Source organism: Penicillium vulpinum (assembly GCF_028829585.1).
Source record: "Penicillium vulpinum strain IBT 29486 chromosome Unknown utg000003l_segment0_segment0, whole genome shotgun sequence".
NCBI classification, from domain to species: Eukaryota; Fungi; Ascomycota; class Eurotiomycetes; order Eurotiales; family Aspergillaceae; genus Penicillium; species Penicillium vulpinum.
In genome coordinates this window covers 887,566-904,992 of record NW_026643243.1, presented here as the reverse complement: position 1 = coordinate 904,992, position 17,427 = coordinate 887,566, and the positions used below count along the sequence as shown (strand labels likewise).

The window sequence follows — 17,427 nt, the reverse complement described above, 5'->3', positions numbered from 1 at the left end:
TTGCGAAAAATCAAAAACAAAAGTAATAAAAAAGTATCGCAGAAATATTGTCTGAGCACCACACGAGAGAGATATTAGACAGCGCCTTGCGCCATGGCGAACACGTCAACATTGATTGGGAGATGCATATCAGAGAGCCCAATCCTCGGCCGTCTCTGTGCTTGCGATGAAGGGTTTGTCAATTTGTTTGATGGCATGGTCACCGCAGAGGATACTGCGAGAAGATATGGTTAGCAAGATATACTACCGGTAAGCTAATAGGAAAGACACATACCAAGCTTCAGCGACTAGCCCATCCAATTCCTTAACAATCTCCTCACGCCGTGAGGTAGAGATATCCCCACTACTGAGCTGCGCTTGCAAATCCCGAATATACTTCTTCTTGCCACCAGCGCCGTCCAAGAATTCCCTACCCAGACAGTCACTGTGGAAAGCATGCTGACAGGGAAAGACGAAGAACTGACGACTGAGAACGGGTAGCGAGCAGATCCAGCACCTCTCACCTGGCTCAACGATGGCGTAGCGAGTATCGAGACCGGAAATTTCACCGCGGATTTGGCGGGCTGTAAGGGCTGAGTTATCCATTTCCTGGCGGAGCGAGTCGATGTGGCGAGAGTAGTCTTCCAAAGCAGTACAAATCTCATCCTTGAAGTCGTCGATGACAACAAAATCGGGGAAGAACGGGATCAGGTCCTCGATGCGGAGCAGTTCGCAGCGGCGCAGGAATTCAATCGCGTCTTTGATGCCCGTGCCCGGTTGGCGGATCTTTTTCTCGGCAACGAGGAGCCATAGCTTTTTGCGGAGCTTGTCGTTGCCCTCCGGGCGGTCCGCGACGATGGCAGCGAGTTCTATGTCATTGTGCTCCAGGGCTAGCTCTACTGCTTGTAGATATTGTCCCATTGTGCTGTAGATGTGAATGCATGACTGGATTCGTTGATTCTGGATGCACAGGCGAAGTGCGAAGTCTGCATCGTATGGAGGGGGGGATGCTGGCTGCGATTGGAGATAAGTAAGCAGTCCAGCCTCGGACGACGAGGGACTGGAAGCGTGTATTGAGATAAGGGTATTGTGGACTGCCGCAGATGGATTTGGGTGGTTGACGATAATGAAGTTCAGATACCGGACGGCTTGGTTTTGGCTTAGAGACGAGACGCTGGCAGACTTGTTGTAATTCAACAACGCGGGGATCAGTCTCTCAGGATCAAGGTTCGTCTGTCGCATCAGGATATCGACCAGATCTGTCGGTTTGTGTGTCATCAGCACACTACTATATTTGTAGAACACATCGGCTTCGCTTTGCCGCTGCAGAACCTTCAAGGCTTCCAGCCATCTCTCGCGCTGGATCCAGTACGATAGAACATAGTTGTGATCGTTTGTAGCAGTTGCAAAGAACAACAGTTCTTCCTCCCGCCCATGGCTGCTGATGATATCGTATACTGTTTTCTTGTCTAAATCTGCTTTGTGATTGTTCACAAACTCTTGGAAATCAGCTCGAATGCTACCAAGCTGATCCTTGATTTCTCCGGTGCTCGTGCCTTCTGCCAATTCGGCTTTGGTGGCGATATTGTCATCGAGGGAATTCAACTTTGACATGAACAGTTCCACAAGCCAGCTTGCAACCATTATTCTTTGCATAAGCGAGGCCTTCTTGTATGTTGCCAGCTGGGAGAGGAGGTAGTTCCGCAAAGCATCATGTTCTTTATGGTCAATCATGGTAAGACAAACCTCCTCGAACCCTTTGCTACTCTTGCCCCATACTTTGGCTGCCTCGAGGAAGTTGCCTTTGCCTGCCAGGAAATCACCTGAAGCAGTCATAACAGCATCTCGCTGGGCAGCACCTCGGGCATAGTGAAGGGCCTCATCGAACTTTTGCTCTTTCAAAAAGATTTTCCAGACGTCTCTGTCCTCATCACCTGCTACAACTTCGAAAATGGCCTGGCTGGTGAAGAGCCAATATGTATTTTTGGTGAGATCAGTCAAGAGGCCCAGTGCGCTTTGCCCAGGCTCCAATACGGGTTGATCGTGGACAACTTCCTGGCTAAGACGATTGACTGCAACCACTCTGCCCCCAACAAGGGCTAGCACATGCCACTGTGATAAAGTCATGGCAGAAATCGGGTCTTGTATCAACTTCCGCCCTCCTCGCGGCGATTCCGAAGCTGGAAATACTGAGCGCGCAAGCATGTTTGCGGTCTTGAATGGAGACTCCGACGCAAGTTGACCATGGTATATCCCCTCGGAACTGAGCCACGCAAACTGCTTTTCGGCATACCCTTCGGCCTGATAACTCTCTGAAATTGTGGGCGAAATCACCAGCGAAGATGGTGCAGAGCCAGACGGGTTTGAAACCTCGTGGGTCACTGGTAGCTCGCGCTGGAAAAGCTCCGAATACACGCCGCTTTCCCTCCCGTGCCTTGAGACTCCTGTCCGGCCAATGAAATGTAATAGCTTCCCATAAGTTGCCACAAGTATCCTTCGTTGATCAGGCTTAGAGGGCACTGGTTCTACCGCGATTCCAACAATCGGAGAGGCACCTGGCACCTGGTAGACCGGAGTGGTATACTTCTCCTGCCGGTAGCTGGAGGGTTCAATATAAGTCTCGTAGACGTTGCCATCAGTGGCACCGAGGAGTATTTCGCGAGTAGAGGCGGTGGGTAAAGATGGATTCCAAGCAACGCTTTCAATTGACACTCCTTTTAATCGTGATAAGGGTTTCGGTTGTCGGGACGGTGACTGGGCATGGAGATAGTAGTTTTCGCCGAGGGTCGTGGTGATAATCAAATGAGATGCCGACGGGTCGAGGAACATGCGCCGAATCACTCCAACTTCAGAAGATTTCTTGGGGAGATCGATGTCTATCGTTCATGAGTACGGTTAGGTCAACTTGTTGTGACCGGCATTTGCTGCGGGGAAGGTTCGGAAGCCTACCTTCGACATCTTCAGGGGAGTCGAGATCGATCCGGAGAATGCGATTAGTTGATAATGCTAGCACAAGCACATTGTTGGCGACCTGCGCTGCAACGAAGTCTGCAGCGACGGAGAAGGCCAGCTGCACTCGTTCAACGTCGAACATGGGGAGGGAAGAGCTCGGTGGCTCCATTAAGTTGCTTGGAGCAACATAACTGCTGGATCCGTCCAGCGCCATGATGCGCTAGCTGTATGAGCACTATGTCATGCCGCTCATACAAAAGTTGAGGCGAGTCCAAGGTTTTGCGAGTTGATGCAGGACGGAAATGAGCTTCTTGGGGTCTAAGCCATGTGGATGATGCCTCGACACCTGAGGCCAAGACCCAAGATCACCAACTCAAAACTACTCTCAGATCTAGTATTACACTGGAGGAAAAGAAAACATAATTGTTTGTAGGCATCTGTTGATTTAAAGCTAGCTTCGTTGCTCATGCCTCATGGGGTATCATTCGTTTGTGAAACATGCAACAGCTAGACTGGGTATCTCAAAATGAAAAAGGTAATCCCTGGCTCACATCACTGCACATTCCCGATCCAATTTCTTGCTCTTTTCCTTAGATTTCTCCTTTGCCTTCCCTTTGTGCCGCTCCTGATCCTTCGTTCGGCCTCTACCACGCTTCTCCTTGTTCTCAAGGGCAGCTGGCCCGAGTTTCAGCTCATCCACAGTGTCATCAATCTCCATTGCAGACTCATCTCCTTCCTTTCCCTCTGTAAATCCGTCATTGCTAATTCTATCCCGACTAAGCCGTTCAGCAAAGCGCGAAAAAGTGGCACTGATTCTATTTTCACCCGTTTGGCTGCCAGCACGACTGCCGGGATTACTCCTGACTGATCGAGGCCCACGACCTGAGAGCGATGTCCCCTTTGTGTTTTCTTCATCCATCGATGCCAGCTTAGGCGATGAGGATGGAACAGAGCGTGGCTGAAGACCAGCTGGATTACTGGCATCTGAGAATGCTATGCTGGGTCGTCTTGCGGCATTGGCTAATGTTTGTGCATTAGTCTCGCATGGCGCTGTCACTTCAACACTTGGTCGCTCAGAAGCAAAGTCTTCGGCGCTGAAATCTGTTTGGTCGGCTAGTGTACTGCCGTCTGACGCCCGAGATGACGGTGCATTCGGAATATTGGGCGCAGATGGATCTTCGCCGATAGGAAGAATTTGATAAAATAGAAGATAGGGAGATTCCGTTTTCAACGCATGATCAATGTCAACCAATGTCACTCGTTCTGCTGCAAGATCGTCGAACCGCATCCAATGTTTGGATGTCTCTGGGGCTTCCGGGCCACTAGTGACAGGAGTGCCACCATTGGCGGAATTGGTGCCTCGAACAATGGAAATATAATGCCCCGAGTCAACCGAGTTGCCCCTGTGGCAAACCAGAGCCTGCAAAGAGAGTTTGAAGCTCCCATAGATAGGAGCATTCGCATCCAAGTTGTCATCTTGGATGAAATGAGGCAGGCCGATCTCTGTTGGTATATCAATGTGTGTGTTGAGTCTGACTGCCTTCCCGTCTGGCAAGAAGGAATAACGTTTCAGACACATCCCAAGGATCGGCCGTTTTGAGGAAAAGTGTGCTGCAACTTGCGCGTCATTTGTTGGCGTATTGTCTGTATACCACGCTAAGCAAGATCAGGTCAGTTCACGCGAAACTTAAAGAACAGAAGGAAAGGAGATGACATACGTATCAAACTGAAAAACTGCCACGCAGGCATCATTACCTCTTTCTTATATGAGCCCCTTCGAGGTTGTGCATCGCCACTGGTATCTTGATCTGCACTGGTATCTTCCTCCAGATTCGAATCTCCGGTATTTGTGTGGTCACTTGGATCCGGAAAGAACCGCTCGCGAAGAATACTAGCACGTCGGCCAGGTGCTCGAGATGCCTCGAGGGTTTCAGCGAACTCACTGAAGGATGACCAGGGGTTTGGTTTTTCGGCTCGCGGTGCATTTGTTTGAGAAGGAGAAACAGTGGGTGTGACCTCAATCTCCACTGTTTCAACATGTGAGGTGGACCCCTTGGATATGGAGAGTGAATCCGCCGATCTAATCGAGCTTGCAGTGTTGCGTCGTTCCATATGTCGTTTCACTTCAATTCTGTTATTGAAGTAAGCTTCCAGACAGTCTTCCAGTGTGAGTGATTGTCCATCAGTTGGCTCTGGTGGTATGGCAACCTCGAGAAGCCTCTCATTGATGAACTTATGGTCATCACTTTCATCCTCCTTTCCAGTATGATAGATGTCCATCTTTAAAGTCAGAAGTGGCAGCTCTAACTTTTCAGTAAGAAAAGTGAATGCTTCTGAAGCATCCTGTTGTTGAAGTTTGGCTGCATCTTCCCAACCGCATTCTGCTAGGGACTCCTGTAGGTGCTTTGTCTGGAAGCAACTAGTCAGTACCAAGATGAAAGATGGGGACAACTACAAGTATTATAACTAACCATATCTGTGGTTATGAGCTTCCCCGATCGCAACAGATTCACCCATAGTCTCAGAAGGATTGCAAGCTTTCGACGCGGCTCATCATTAAATGATTTGTATAGAATGGCTTCAAAACAATCAAGACGGGCGAACATGGCGAACAACAACGCGTCTAGATAGCATGTGACTCCTTGACGGTTTTCTGCACCTAGAAGCTTGGTGTTCGGTGTGTAATTCCTGATGATTCCTTCGATGGAGTCCTCTAGCAGGAGTAGCAGACTGAATGCCTTCTCTGTGTCACCTTGTGTGGCTTTCAATGCATAATTCATATGCTCTTCCTCTATCGCAGTAATTCCAAGCTGCTTCATTCGTTGAGCAAGGGATTTGACCTGGAGTTCCGAATATTAGACAGGTGCAAACTGGCTGTAATGTGCTTAGGCCATACCTTCTCATGATTGTGATTATCTTCCGGTATTATCTCTGCCTTGAAAAGTCCATGGAATAGAGGACGTGAAAGTATATGAGATGCCTAAAAAGCACAAAATATCAGCCAATGTGAGATCTTGTATTTGGAGGCAACATCACGGTGTTCTGTACTCCGTACACACATACCTCTTCTTTGCTTTGCTTGTTCAACTTATTGTGCCGGTCGCGACGCGTCAAAAACCGATGAATGCCACTCATTATTGCGAATGGAGATGATAGAAAACACCTCCAAGAGCAGGCTTTCTAGATAGAAAGAAATGAGCTCAAGATTAGAGAACATGCGAGGATCAGGAGACCTGTAGACTAGAACTAGCTTAGAGCTTAGTCAAGGCTGCAGGATTTCTGGAGTGCGCATGTAGGATACATCATAAGTAGAGAACTTCTGATATGAACACGGGTCGAAAAGAAGCATGCAACTGGACAAATGATTAGAAGTGAGCAACCCTCCAGGTGATCTGCGGGGCAGAGCGGGAGCAGACACCTAAGGCAGTTACCATAGTTCAACCGCTAGGCGCCAACATCTTGCCCTAATCTTGGCAATAAAGAAAGCTCCCCCATGTCACCGCCTGAAAAGTGTGGGGTGACAAGGGTAGATCTTCTAGAACATTTCCAAGAATGAATATATGTTCATGGTGGGTGGTCAGATTCACCGCAAGAAATGGCAAGAAACTTGGTATATAGCTCACAAGCTTAGCAGCAAAGTTGTCTCATTCTAAGCTCCTAGATTCTTCAAAGATTGAACTATGTAGCTGTGGCAGTGTCTATAGACTTGGTGATGTTTCTCCTAAGAAATAGTCTAGGGCCTTTATCTGCGAAGATACATAATGTATGTAGGATATATGTATGTATCCATCTTGAAAGATTAGGGCTATAATTTAATGTAGAGCCCTGTCAGCTCCTAGTAATGTCTACTTATAATACGGTTATTGTCTCTGCTTTATAATAAATCACATCGATATGTGCATATTTAGGTACAAATAAGGCGGCATCATTCATAGCTACTGCCGAATCTCCGTTGCATAACCATCCAGCGAGGGTCCTCCTGGATAGTCTATTGTAGTTGAGCAAAGATCCATGGATTGCTTGACCTCCTTCCATTTCCCCCCCCCCAAAGATCAATGCTGATGAATGAATAAGTTTTTCCAAACAAACAACCTCATGTACCTAAGGAATATCTCCCATTAAATGTCTTTTTTTGCAGTAGTAAGTACGGTAAATGACTTTGGAATGTTTAGTCATCGGAGTATGGTCAAGTCCACGGATAGAGGTAGTGTAAGTGGACAGCCTCTATTACAGGGTGAGTCTATAGGAAACGGATCAATATAAAATACTTAGGCCGAGCATTATTGACCAACTACTCAAGGTATTGTAACTATGTAGTGAGTTAGTTGATTAGTAGTTACATATGTAGGCGGATATAGAGCCTGTTTTATAAGGCGTTAATATCCAGAGGCTCACGTGACGGGATTATCTGCGCGAACAATTTTTGGTAAGGGTCCGAGATGATCCCCAATCCATCACACCACATTTTTCACATAATGGCTGCCAGAGAGCCGTCTAGATATCTAACAAGGGCATTGCCCCGGGCCACGGTGCCATCAATTCGCCCTCAAGGCTTTTTATCGCGCCGCAATGTCTCCGATGAAGCCCCGGCACGGCGTCTGTCGGACCACCTGACCGAGCTGGAATCGGCGTCATCTCTGTCAACGGCTGTGCCAAATAGCGCAGCAGCATCATTCGACCCGCTTGCACGAGCAGCTGCTCGTAAGAACCAGCTTCCCCGAGGCCGGTAAGAGCACTCCAACTACATCTTCAGTTGTGCGCATCTGCAAACACGAAAACAACATCGAACGGAATAAACAATAACTAATCCCGATCCCTTCCTTGCAGATACCAATTCCGCTCCCCAAAATACAACCGTGGTCCCCTCCACCCTCACCAACCGCCGCCACCATCCCACCCCGCCTCCCGACTGTTCGTCCCAGGCCCCTTCTCCGCGCCCCGAGCGGAGCAGACCTTCGACTCAACCGTCTCCGCCGACATCATGACCCTGTGCTACGTGCACACACCGCCAGGCTTCAAGCCTCCCCCCAAAGCAGCCCGTCTCCGCGAATGGGATGACAGCTCGCCCTACCACAAGAACCGTGTCCTCCGTGGACCCCGTGGCGGCGACGTCCTGCGTCTGCTCCGCAAGCCGATCAAGTTTAACAACATCCCCGAACTTGAGCGCATCACAATCCACAGCTATGTCAAGAATGCCGCGGCTGAGAGAAACTCCTCTTGGCTTCACGTCGCTGGTATTGCCGTCCAGGCTATCTCCAATGTTCGCGTTGAAACTTTCAAGTCTAAGTCTAACGTTGCTCCTTGGGGTATTGCGGCAAACCGTGACTCTGTCGCTGTCAAGGCTGAGCTGTATGGCGAGAATATGTACCACTTCTTTGGTAAGCTGGTTGATGTCGTCCTGCCCCGTATCAAGGATTGGGATGGTGTCAAGGGATCCAGTGGTGATAGCAGTGGTAACATTACTTTTGGTCTGGTGCCGGAGAATGTTGCTCTGTTCCCGGAGCTTGAGATCAACTACGATATGTAAGTGTGCTCCACGTTCTATTGTCGTATCAAGGCTAATCCTGCTTCATAGGTATCCTCCCAAGATGATCCCTGGTTGCCACATCACTCTCCACACTACCGCTAAAACTGACAAGGATGCACGACTTCTCTTGAGTGCTATGGGTATTCCTTTCTACGGCAAGATCGTTAACTAGATCAGTTTTACCTGATGACTAGTTTTGGTCTTTTATTATATCTCCTTTTGGGTAGTCTTGTGATATCCACCATGTAACTTTAGAGAAGACCTGCATAATGGTCGTTGTGATTATTCAGAATTGTGTACTATCTTTGGCTTAAATTCAATCTACATTTACAGCGAGCAACAGTACATACGATAATTGGAAAGTGACAGCAGGAGCCTTCGCTCGGTTACATCAATACTACCGAGAAAGACCCCATGATCGGGATAATCGTTCAATAGACTGGAAAGTCACCATCATACGTAAAATCATATTACATACATGCATGCATCGAGGAGACACAGGAGAGAAAAGGGGAAAGGAAACTAAAGCTACCGCTGATTATACGATAGGTGCAGATAAGAACTCGCACTGGAGTAGTTCATCAGCACTAGGCCGCTGCTCGTATTCCAGGTGGAAAGTCATGTCGAGGAAATCCACGGCCTCCTGGCTCACATTGTCTGGAGCAGGAGGGCGAGCCTTGTTGCTGCCGATAGCGAAAATAGCTTGCAGCTGGCTGCAATCCGGGAAGGGATGGGCACCAATGAACATCTCGACGACGAGACAACCCAAACTCCAGATATCGGCTTTCTTGGTGTGCGCAGTCTGCCGCACGACTTCGGGTGCCATCCAGTACACACTTCCCTGGAGAGATGTGCGGTGGATATGGCCACCACCGCTGCCACTAGCGCGGGCGCCGAGAAGGTGGGATGCTTCAACACGCTTGGAGATACCGAAATCGGAGATCTTAACACCACCCTTGTTGTCAACTAGAATGTTGGCACCCTTGATATCACGATGGATGATATCCCGGCCGTGTAGGTATGACAGACCGGCCAAGATTTGTCGAACAAAGTTCTTGACAAGGGGTTCTTGGAAAGTGTTGTATTGCTTCAGCATTGTAGCAATAGACCCACCGGGAACATACTCCAGGAAAATATTGAGATATTGGTCGTCAGCGACGGTGCCGAGATATTGCACAATGTTGGGATGGGACATTCCTTGCAGCAGCTCGATCTCATGCTTAAGAGCATTGACCATGAGATTCTTCCGCTGGTCAAATTCTGTGCCCTTAGTGGCGGATGGGATTTCAACCTGCTTGACAGCCATAAGCTCTCCAGTAATAGCATGAAGAGCCAGGTAAACGCTTCCGAAAGAACCCTCGCCAATCAGAGATCCCTTCATCCAGTTCTTTGGTGCAAAATTATTTCCAGCTAAGAAGTCCACAAGAACATCGTCCTCTTCTTCGCCATCCTCGGCTACAATCATACTCATACGATCGTTAAAGGAACCTCCATCTGTGGCCGCGACACTGAGACTCTCAAAGCTTTGGCGCGACTCGCGCAAGGGATTCGGTTCGTCGGAGCCACTCTCAAAGGAGACATATGACTTTCGGTTAGGCTCAGTGGGTGACTCTTCCTGAAGTGGCTGGAGGGAACTGGATGCAATAGAATCTCGATATGACGCTTGAGGTAGGTTGAATTTGGAAACTGAGATGGGTCGCGGGGCTCGTACTGCCTGTGCCACTCCCGGGCCATGGAGCCATGCATCGGCAATGCTGGGAATTGGAGGTAATTGGGGCAATGGCGGTAGAGGAGGAGCATCTTTCATACTTGATGCAACGCTGTAGTTGCTCACAACACTCATACGACTTGCGGCACGACTCAAACGTTGAGATCTGCGCATAGTCTTCTCAATGTTCTCTCGGTCATGACTGGGGAAGAATGATTGTAGTTCGTGAATAATCATCTCACTTGGAGGTCTCTGTCCGAAGAACGAGCGAAGTTTAGCGACGGGATTACGCTCATTGTTGGGCCCTTGAGATTCATCAACACTGGAGGTGGATGGGCGATGTCGAGGGCCCAGCGGAGAAAGTGGCTGCTTAATGTTATGCCAAGATTCGCCGGTAAGTTGCTGGATCTTATGTTTCTGGCGCTGGTTGGAATTATTCAGAGCGTGCTGGTGGGTGGCTTGGCTTTCATCATATGCAAGCTGAGATGCACGACGAAGCTCGTCTTCATCGGGCTCCCCAGCATGGATCTTCCGTAGAATCAAGCGACCTCGCTCGGACTTGTTATAGCCATCGCAGATTTCCATGAGCTCCGATTCGGTGAGCTTCCGGCAATTTGATAATTCTGGATCCAATCCGTCCAGAACATAGAAACAATAATTTCTGTATTGGTGTTCAGGAAGCTGTAGTTTCTTCAGCACACACAAAATAACTTCATCTGGTGTTCGGCAGTTCCGAATATCCAAGACTTTGGTTTGTCCGCCGGTGTGGATAACACGGATGACAGGGGAGTTTGATGGGAGAGGGCCCATCGTGAGACCATCAATACTAGGATTTCGAGGATGGGAGCTCGGTCGACCTTCGTTCGGAGTGCCAGGATTTCGGCCAGAACTTGAGCCACCTGAAGATGGATGATTAAGGTAGTCCTTGCGCCATGGGCCTCTTTCGGAGTCACCGGCGGGTGGCGACGCAGGCTGAGACAAAGATTTGTTGTTCAGATAACCATCATCAGCCAGCTGAGATGTGCGTCGGTATGGTAGACGGGAATGAGCATAGCGGGAGGAATTCGAAAGCGCCGTGGCTTCGAGCGCAGCTAGGGTTTTCTGCATCGAGAATCAGCATAAAGTAGAAGCGACGACCAATATAATTCCACACAACCCACCATGTTTTTCTGTCGTGACGTTGTTCCGGATTTGTTTCTGAGTTGCTTGATAGCGACGAAAATGCGCACTCGGTCGCCCACTTTCTTGATGCCCATCTCTTGCAGGATCTTTTGGTCGCATTCGAGTAAATTATCCCCGTTGAAATTGTTGGCTGTAAACCGTTAGTGATATCCCCGGCGCAAAGTTAGAACGGCCGTGTGTATGCGTACCTCGGAACATCGACTCATATTGTCCGCATTTGATGCTGTGAAGCCAGGCGACCACTCGTCTCTCATCCCAAGCTCTGTCGATAGTCAGAATCACTGCGGAATCTCGGTCCATTCCCTAAGAAGCCTTACCTGACTGATGCAAGCTCATCTTGCCCCTCCGAAAGCTCTGACTTTGTTGGACTGGCAAACCCCATCCCATCCTGAGCTCTTGTAGCCGTCGCGGGTCTTTGAGATGAACTGGTGTGATATGCGGCTGGTGATTGGGACGTAGATACACTTGTAGGTGCAGAATACTGCTTAGGGGCCAACATGGCTAAATCGGGTCAAGCGAATAACTCGTCGGGTTCACGTGTTGGTCGCTTGCGATTGATCGGCGCAGCGTTGTTTCCTCCAGACTTTCGGGGGATCTTCGCGTTGAGTTGAACGGGGGTTCCGAAGAAAGATGCGACCTCGGTCAACACATAATCCCGGTTCCCTAATATCCAGTCAGCTGCATGTTCCAGGTGGGTTTGATTCTCACTCGGCCCCGGCGGGAGTTGCTGAGGGGTCGGGAGAGGTAACGAGACAGTAGAGGGACAGTAGAGACAACCACAATGAATATTGAAAGACACTGACCAGGGTAAAACAATGGGTGATTCCAGTAGAGCGGGTGAAATCGAAATGAGGGACCTCAACGATGCGACTTACCGTCTGAGCTTTTTTGGGGCGAGATCGGGGCCACTTAGTGTGGTTTGGATCGGGTTATCAAGATCACAACTCCCCACTTGAATATGAGAAGGAAATTGACAGAGAGGAAAATTGGAAGTCAGATGCCCGAGATAAGGAGTTCCAGTTGGAGTTTGAGATATGAAACCCTCCAGGGCTGGAATGGGCATCGGGAGTCTCTGACTAAGGTGGTACATGCAGCCGTGGAGGCCTGGGCGGAAGGCAGATGGATGTTTCCTCCACGCGTTTTTATCTGAGGTGTCTCATGCTCGTTTCATCTACTTGAAAAAAATACACAACTTTGATTCTGAAGATTCTGAAGATTCTAGATATTTACTCCATAGTGGTCCCAAGTTATCCCCAGTGGCTCGGGGCTCCCATAATAGGTACTATTATGACTTGCGCCTTAACACTTTGAATGATTAGGCTGCTTATACGTATATTAGTTATTCCATCCGGTTTAACCATATAAGTCAGTCTATCACACTATCCATACTCAAGTACTTTGAAAGGGTTATGATGTAGATGACAGCTTGCCACCCCCTTGCCTAGCAATATATAGATCGACGGTCATCCAGAGGTTGGCCAATAACCATATGCAATATAGTCGTCTAGCTCGCTTCTACAAAGTAAGGTTTGCGTCTCTAAAATCGATATCCTCTATCTTCTAGTGAGTCTCATATGCTTGCCTACATAGGCCAGAAGGTATCTAGGTAGCACTCTACGGAGTACCGATGGGCACAGTTTGCCATGTACCCTTATAACTACTACATACAATATATGTACATAATCCAGTTATATCAATACTCTAGAAGATCTGGAGCTGGTATCACCATATTTTTTTTGGCTATTGTAATTCTTCCTAGCAGGAAGGACACCTTAACTTTTAGATTTGCGACTTCTTATCAGTTCCATAATGAATTCATAATTGAATCTCATTTAGGCCCAAACGCGGCGATTAGGCACTAAAACAGAAAAGTGGTACCGGCCCCCACTAGTGAAACACTGCCTGGGTCGCTCTATTATTGGGTGAAACTGCCCAAGTATACAAAGTAGGCTTGTCTTACATATGGATTTACGCCGTGGTGGTTGATATGCAAATAATTGCTAGTGAGATTCTATTGAACTCAATTAACTAAAGAGCGATGCTATCTGTAAATACAAAATCAAGATAGCATATATATGTATTTGTTCTATTTAGTTCATACTAGCTAATATGAAACACTATGAAATACCACATTGTTATGAAGCACTGCATATCTTTTTATATCTTTACATACCTACATACCACTTCACAATCAATAGAAAAGGAAGCAGAAGGCCTTCAAGTGCTAATATCAGTAGTTTCTTTTTGAGGATAAAGTACTAGGGCATATAGATGGGAGCCCTATACCCTTCATTTAGAGTCCTCTGCAGTACAAGGGTTGCCATGAACATCCATGTAATAGTCATCCTACCAATGCTTCATAAATATGTAATTTCAGCCGACCCTATCTATATCGGACAATTTCCAATCGAATAACGCTCTCCGCACCAGTGGAGACCCGAGCGCATGCATACCCGGCCTGGGCATCAGCATCAAGCAACTCGGACTCATCTCCACCAGGTTTCAGGCCATAGAATAAGGGTTAGACCATATGTAGAATAGAACAATTTCATGTGCTTGTATACTGGTAGAGCCCATATAGTTCTATACAACACGTGACCGTCCCCTCACTGTGGGGGTTTCGGTCCAATTTCCCCGCTCAAACAGCCCGCAGCCTCAAATTCTTCCCCTCTCTAGTGCGCTCCCCCATTCTATCCCCCAAAACCCCAAAAAACGATGGAGGACGAGAAATCAGCCAAATCTAAAAAGAAAGGTGCTGCTCACCGAAAGTCCCTATCGTGTGAATATTGCAGTCGATCTTTTGCTCGCTTAGAGCATCTCCAACGCCATCTCCGCACCCGTTGAGTAACCCCCTCTTACTTCCGGCTCCCTGGAATTTGTCTAATGTAGGACAACAGATACAAAAGAGAAACCCTTTTCATGTGACATCTGCTCCAAATCATTTGCTCGGAGGTAGGCTCCTATTGCGCTTAATCCTTGGAATAGAATGCCAATCGCTTATCAATATAATTTTTGCAGTGACCTTTTAGTGCGACATGAGCGATTAGTCCACCCTGCCGAAAGTGCAGCCAGTCGCGAACATCGGGTTCAGAATGGTCACGAAAACAACCATGAAATACCAATTCAGTCCAACATCATCCAACCCGCCCATCATGAGTCGCGCATGTTAGAGCTTGCAGATGCCATTCCAGTCCACACCCAAGTGCCTCCTCCACCACCTGAAGTCCACGTCCAGACTCCATCAATTATAGATACACCTCACTTTAATCCCTCCTGGGGATATGATTTAAATCTTTTATCTCATGCCGCAAGCCACGTCGCTTTGGAGGGTCAACAAGAGAGCCTAGAGTCCATGAGAAAACCCCAACATACAGTCGCTCCTACATCACAACCACTTCCTCACGTCCAGGAGAGGGCAATTGCCGATAATTACGGCGTAGAGCCTTCAATTCTCGATCTGACTGATCTTGGTGACCCTGTCCAGGATTTCACGGTTTTCCTAGAAAGTGTGGGTTTGTCGTCCGACTGGGATTCAGGCGTGTTTTCGTCGGTTGAGGAGCCTATGTTACCGCCAGGTATGCCGATCGATTCAAAACCGCCCCGTGAGACGATATCAACACGACTTGGCGGGGATATTATGAACGACCCGCGGGGCACCGCGGAAGACCACCCGTCCTTCTCAAATTTTGGATCTCGGCTGCCATCACTGCAACCAGAATCTCACGAAATGGACGATCGTATCGGCCTTGCCGATGACAGCACGCGACCAGCATGGGACATCTCTAATTCGGATCGCCAAGCGTTCATTTCGAAACTTGAAGAGTTTTCATATGTTCTTCCGAAAGGATTTGTTCCGCCATCGCGGCATGCCCTATCTCGGTTCTTCGCCGGGTATATCAACGGATTGAACGAACATCTTCCGTTTGTACATGTTCCTACCCTATCGGTTGCTAAAACTTCCCCTGAACTTACGCTAGCGCTGGCAGCTGCTGGTTCACACTATCGGTTTGAAAACAGCCGGGGCATCGACCTTTTCCATGCAGCGAAAGCAATTTTATTGGAGCGACTTCGTCGGCGAGACAGCAAGCAAGTGCCTCAGCCGTCATGGAACTATATATCCCCACCATCTGGGTTTCATAACTCTCGTGGCTCATCAATGATTTCTAACACGGCGAGCAGCCCTTTCCAACATCATCAGCAAATGCCGAACGCCCCACTCAACGCATCAATATACACGTTGGATGACTCGGATGCTCATATGGAGGTGATTCGAACGTTTTTGCTACTGACTGTCTTCGCGTCCTGGGAACGACATCCAGAGCTTTTGCGGGAGATTCTCTCACTCCAGAGTACTTTGGCCAGGCTTGTGCGTGAACACGGCTTGTCTGAACTACCTCCCACCTCAGAGCCTATAAGCTGGGAGGAGTGGGTGCGGAGAGAAGGCAACAGACGTACAAAGCTTATCGTGTACTGTTTCTTCAACCTCCACTCGATCATGTATAACATCCCTCCTATGATTTTGAACGCAGAGTTGAAGCTGAACATGCCATGTTCTCACGAGCTCTGGAAAGCAACCAATGCCCCACAATGGCGCCGCGTTCATCGCACCAGGCAGGTATCAGAGGTACCTTTCCAAGAGGCCTTTGCCAGGCTCTTCCTCAAATCATCCATGTCAATTCCGTCGGCGCCCATATCCCCCCTTGGAAACTATATCCTCATTCACGCCATTATCCAACAGATTTTCTTTGCTCGACAGCTCTGTCTTTCCGCGCCTCAAATGCAGGGCACCAGTTTGAGACACGAGGATTTGAATGTACTGGATAATTCACTGAGCGCCTGGAAGGCCCTATGGAAGCGCACACCCGAATCTAGCATCGATCCTCAGAATCCGGCCGGTCCAATTGCATTTACTTCCACGGCTCTGTTGGGACTCGCCTACATACGTTTACACGTTGACTTGGGTCCTTGCCGCCATCTTATCACACAAGATCCAGCCCAAATTGCAGGGGCTTTGACTGAATCCCCTGCCATCGCACGTAGCCCACGGCTGATTATGGCGCTGCTTCACTCAGCCCATGCTCTTTCAATCCCTGTACGATTGGGAATTGACTTTGTGGCCAGGACACATTCATTCTTTTGGAGCATTCAGCATTCGCTCTGTAGTCTGGAATGCGCTTTTCTTCTCAGTCGCTGGTTACTTGCTATTCCCACAACGCAATCTGAGCAGAGATTGTCGGAGCATGAGCGGAAGTTGCTCTTGTGGATCAAGAGTATGATGGATGAAACTGAAATGGCTGTTGATCCACCTGGTGCACCGGATATGGAGTTCATGGCGAATCCTTATAAAGTGCGGCAACTCAGTGTTGCGATTGTCCGCGTCTGGGCGCGGACTTTCAAGGGCAATACTAGCTGGGCGATCGTTGATTTGGTCGGCTCAAGCTTGGATGCCTATGCTGATCTTCTGGAATTCTAATTTCAGTGTTTCAAGGGGACCTGTCACTCGGGAATTTGGCCTTTGTTCTATTGAACAGAAAACCCCCGGGTGCAGTGAATGTTGGTGTATCCCCATGGTGTGCGGAGATAAGGTTTAATGCTTGGCCCACATTTTTGGGCAAAGGTGCAACTAACGTCTCTGCGAAGAAGAAAAAAAATTAATGGCCCTGGAATCGCCATACTAATGATCCTATGTTTTCTCTTTTGGATGATATCTGGAGTTTTTGTATATAGGGCACTGGGACGTAAGGTTATTTGGGTTCAATGTTTGTTTTATCTCGATGTATTATGACCTGGTCACTTGGTTAGTGCTGTCTATACCCGGTGTTCGCTGTGGACAATAGCAAATTTCTTATCTTGTTTCTACTAGAACTTGCATATAGTCAGATCTCAAAAGTAACTCTCTTTTTCCTTCTTGGACTTGTTTTTTTTTTCTTTCTTGGAGACTACTCTTATTCAGTGGACCTCGGACATAACATTTCACTCGGGGCGGCAACATCTATTTGAACAACACCTCAGTTGTACATTTTGGTGTGGTTCTAATGAGGCAGTATCTTTGCAATGATCTTTTTTTGTCCGAATGTCT

General features: G+C 48.3%; 5 protein-coding genes across 5 annotated transcripts; 2 read left to right on the top strand and 3 right to left on the bottom strand.

The window, feature by feature from the left end:
- Nucleotides 1-129: 129 nt before the first annotated feature.
- Nucleotides 130-3,145, bottom strand: N7479_005447 (vacuolar protein sorting protein DigA; the record flags this gene model as incomplete). The annotated part of the gene is made up of 3 exons (XM_057253144.1): nucleotides 130-214; nucleotides 275-2,855; nucleotides 2,929-3,145. 3 exons carry the CDS (start codon nucleotides 3,143-3,145, stop codon nucleotides 130-132), a joined length of 2,883 nt encoding a protein of 960 aa, XP_057107006.1.
- Nucleotides 3,146-3,478: 333 nt separating this feature from the next.
- Nucleotides 3,479-6,066, bottom strand: N7479_005446 (ubiquitin C-terminal hydrolase family protein; the record flags this gene model as incomplete). Its single annotated transcript, XM_057253143.1, has 5 exons — nucleotides 3,479-4,587; nucleotides 4,650-5,340; nucleotides 5,403-5,771; nucleotides 5,828-5,911; nucleotides 5,980-6,066. 5 exons carry the CDS (start codon nucleotides 6,064-6,066, stop codon nucleotides 3,479-3,481), a joined length of 2,340 nt encoding a protein of 779 aa, XP_057107005.1.
- A 1,340-nt stretch (nucleotides 6,067-7,406) lies between these two features.
- On the top strand, nucleotides 7,407-8,630 carry N7479_005445 (mitochondrial 54S ribosomal protein uL5m; the record flags this gene model as incomplete). Its single annotated transcript, XM_057253142.1, has 3 exons — nucleotides 7,407-7,657; nucleotides 7,759-8,454; nucleotides 8,507-8,630. 3 exons carry the CDS (start codon nucleotides 7,407-7,409, stop codon nucleotides 8,628-8,630), a joined length of 1,071 nt encoding a protein of 356 aa, XP_057107004.1.
- Nucleotides 8,631-8,996: 366 nt separating this feature from the next.
- On the bottom strand, nucleotides 8,997-11,847 carry N7479_005444 (STE11 family mitogen-activated protein kinase kinase kinase; the record flags this gene model as incomplete). The annotated part of the gene is made up of 4 exons (XM_057253141.1): nucleotides 8,997-11,267; nucleotides 11,327-11,478; nucleotides 11,537-11,610; nucleotides 11,666-11,847. 4 exons carry the CDS (start codon nucleotides 11,845-11,847, stop codon nucleotides 8,997-8,999), a joined length of 2,679 nt encoding a protein of 892 aa, XP_057107003.1.
- Nucleotides 11,848-14,063: 2,216 nt separating this feature from the next.
- N7479_005443 (C2H2-type zinc finger protein) lies at nucleotides 14,064-16,821 on the top strand (the record flags this gene model as incomplete). The annotated part of the gene is made up of 3 exons (XM_057253140.1): nucleotides 14,064-14,187; nucleotides 14,246-14,300; nucleotides 14,367-16,821. 3 exons carry the CDS (start codon nucleotides 14,064-14,066, stop codon nucleotides 16,819-16,821), a joined length of 2,634 nt encoding a protein of 877 aa, XP_057107002.1.
- Between the last annotated feature and the right edge of the window lie 606 nt (nucleotides 16,822-17,427).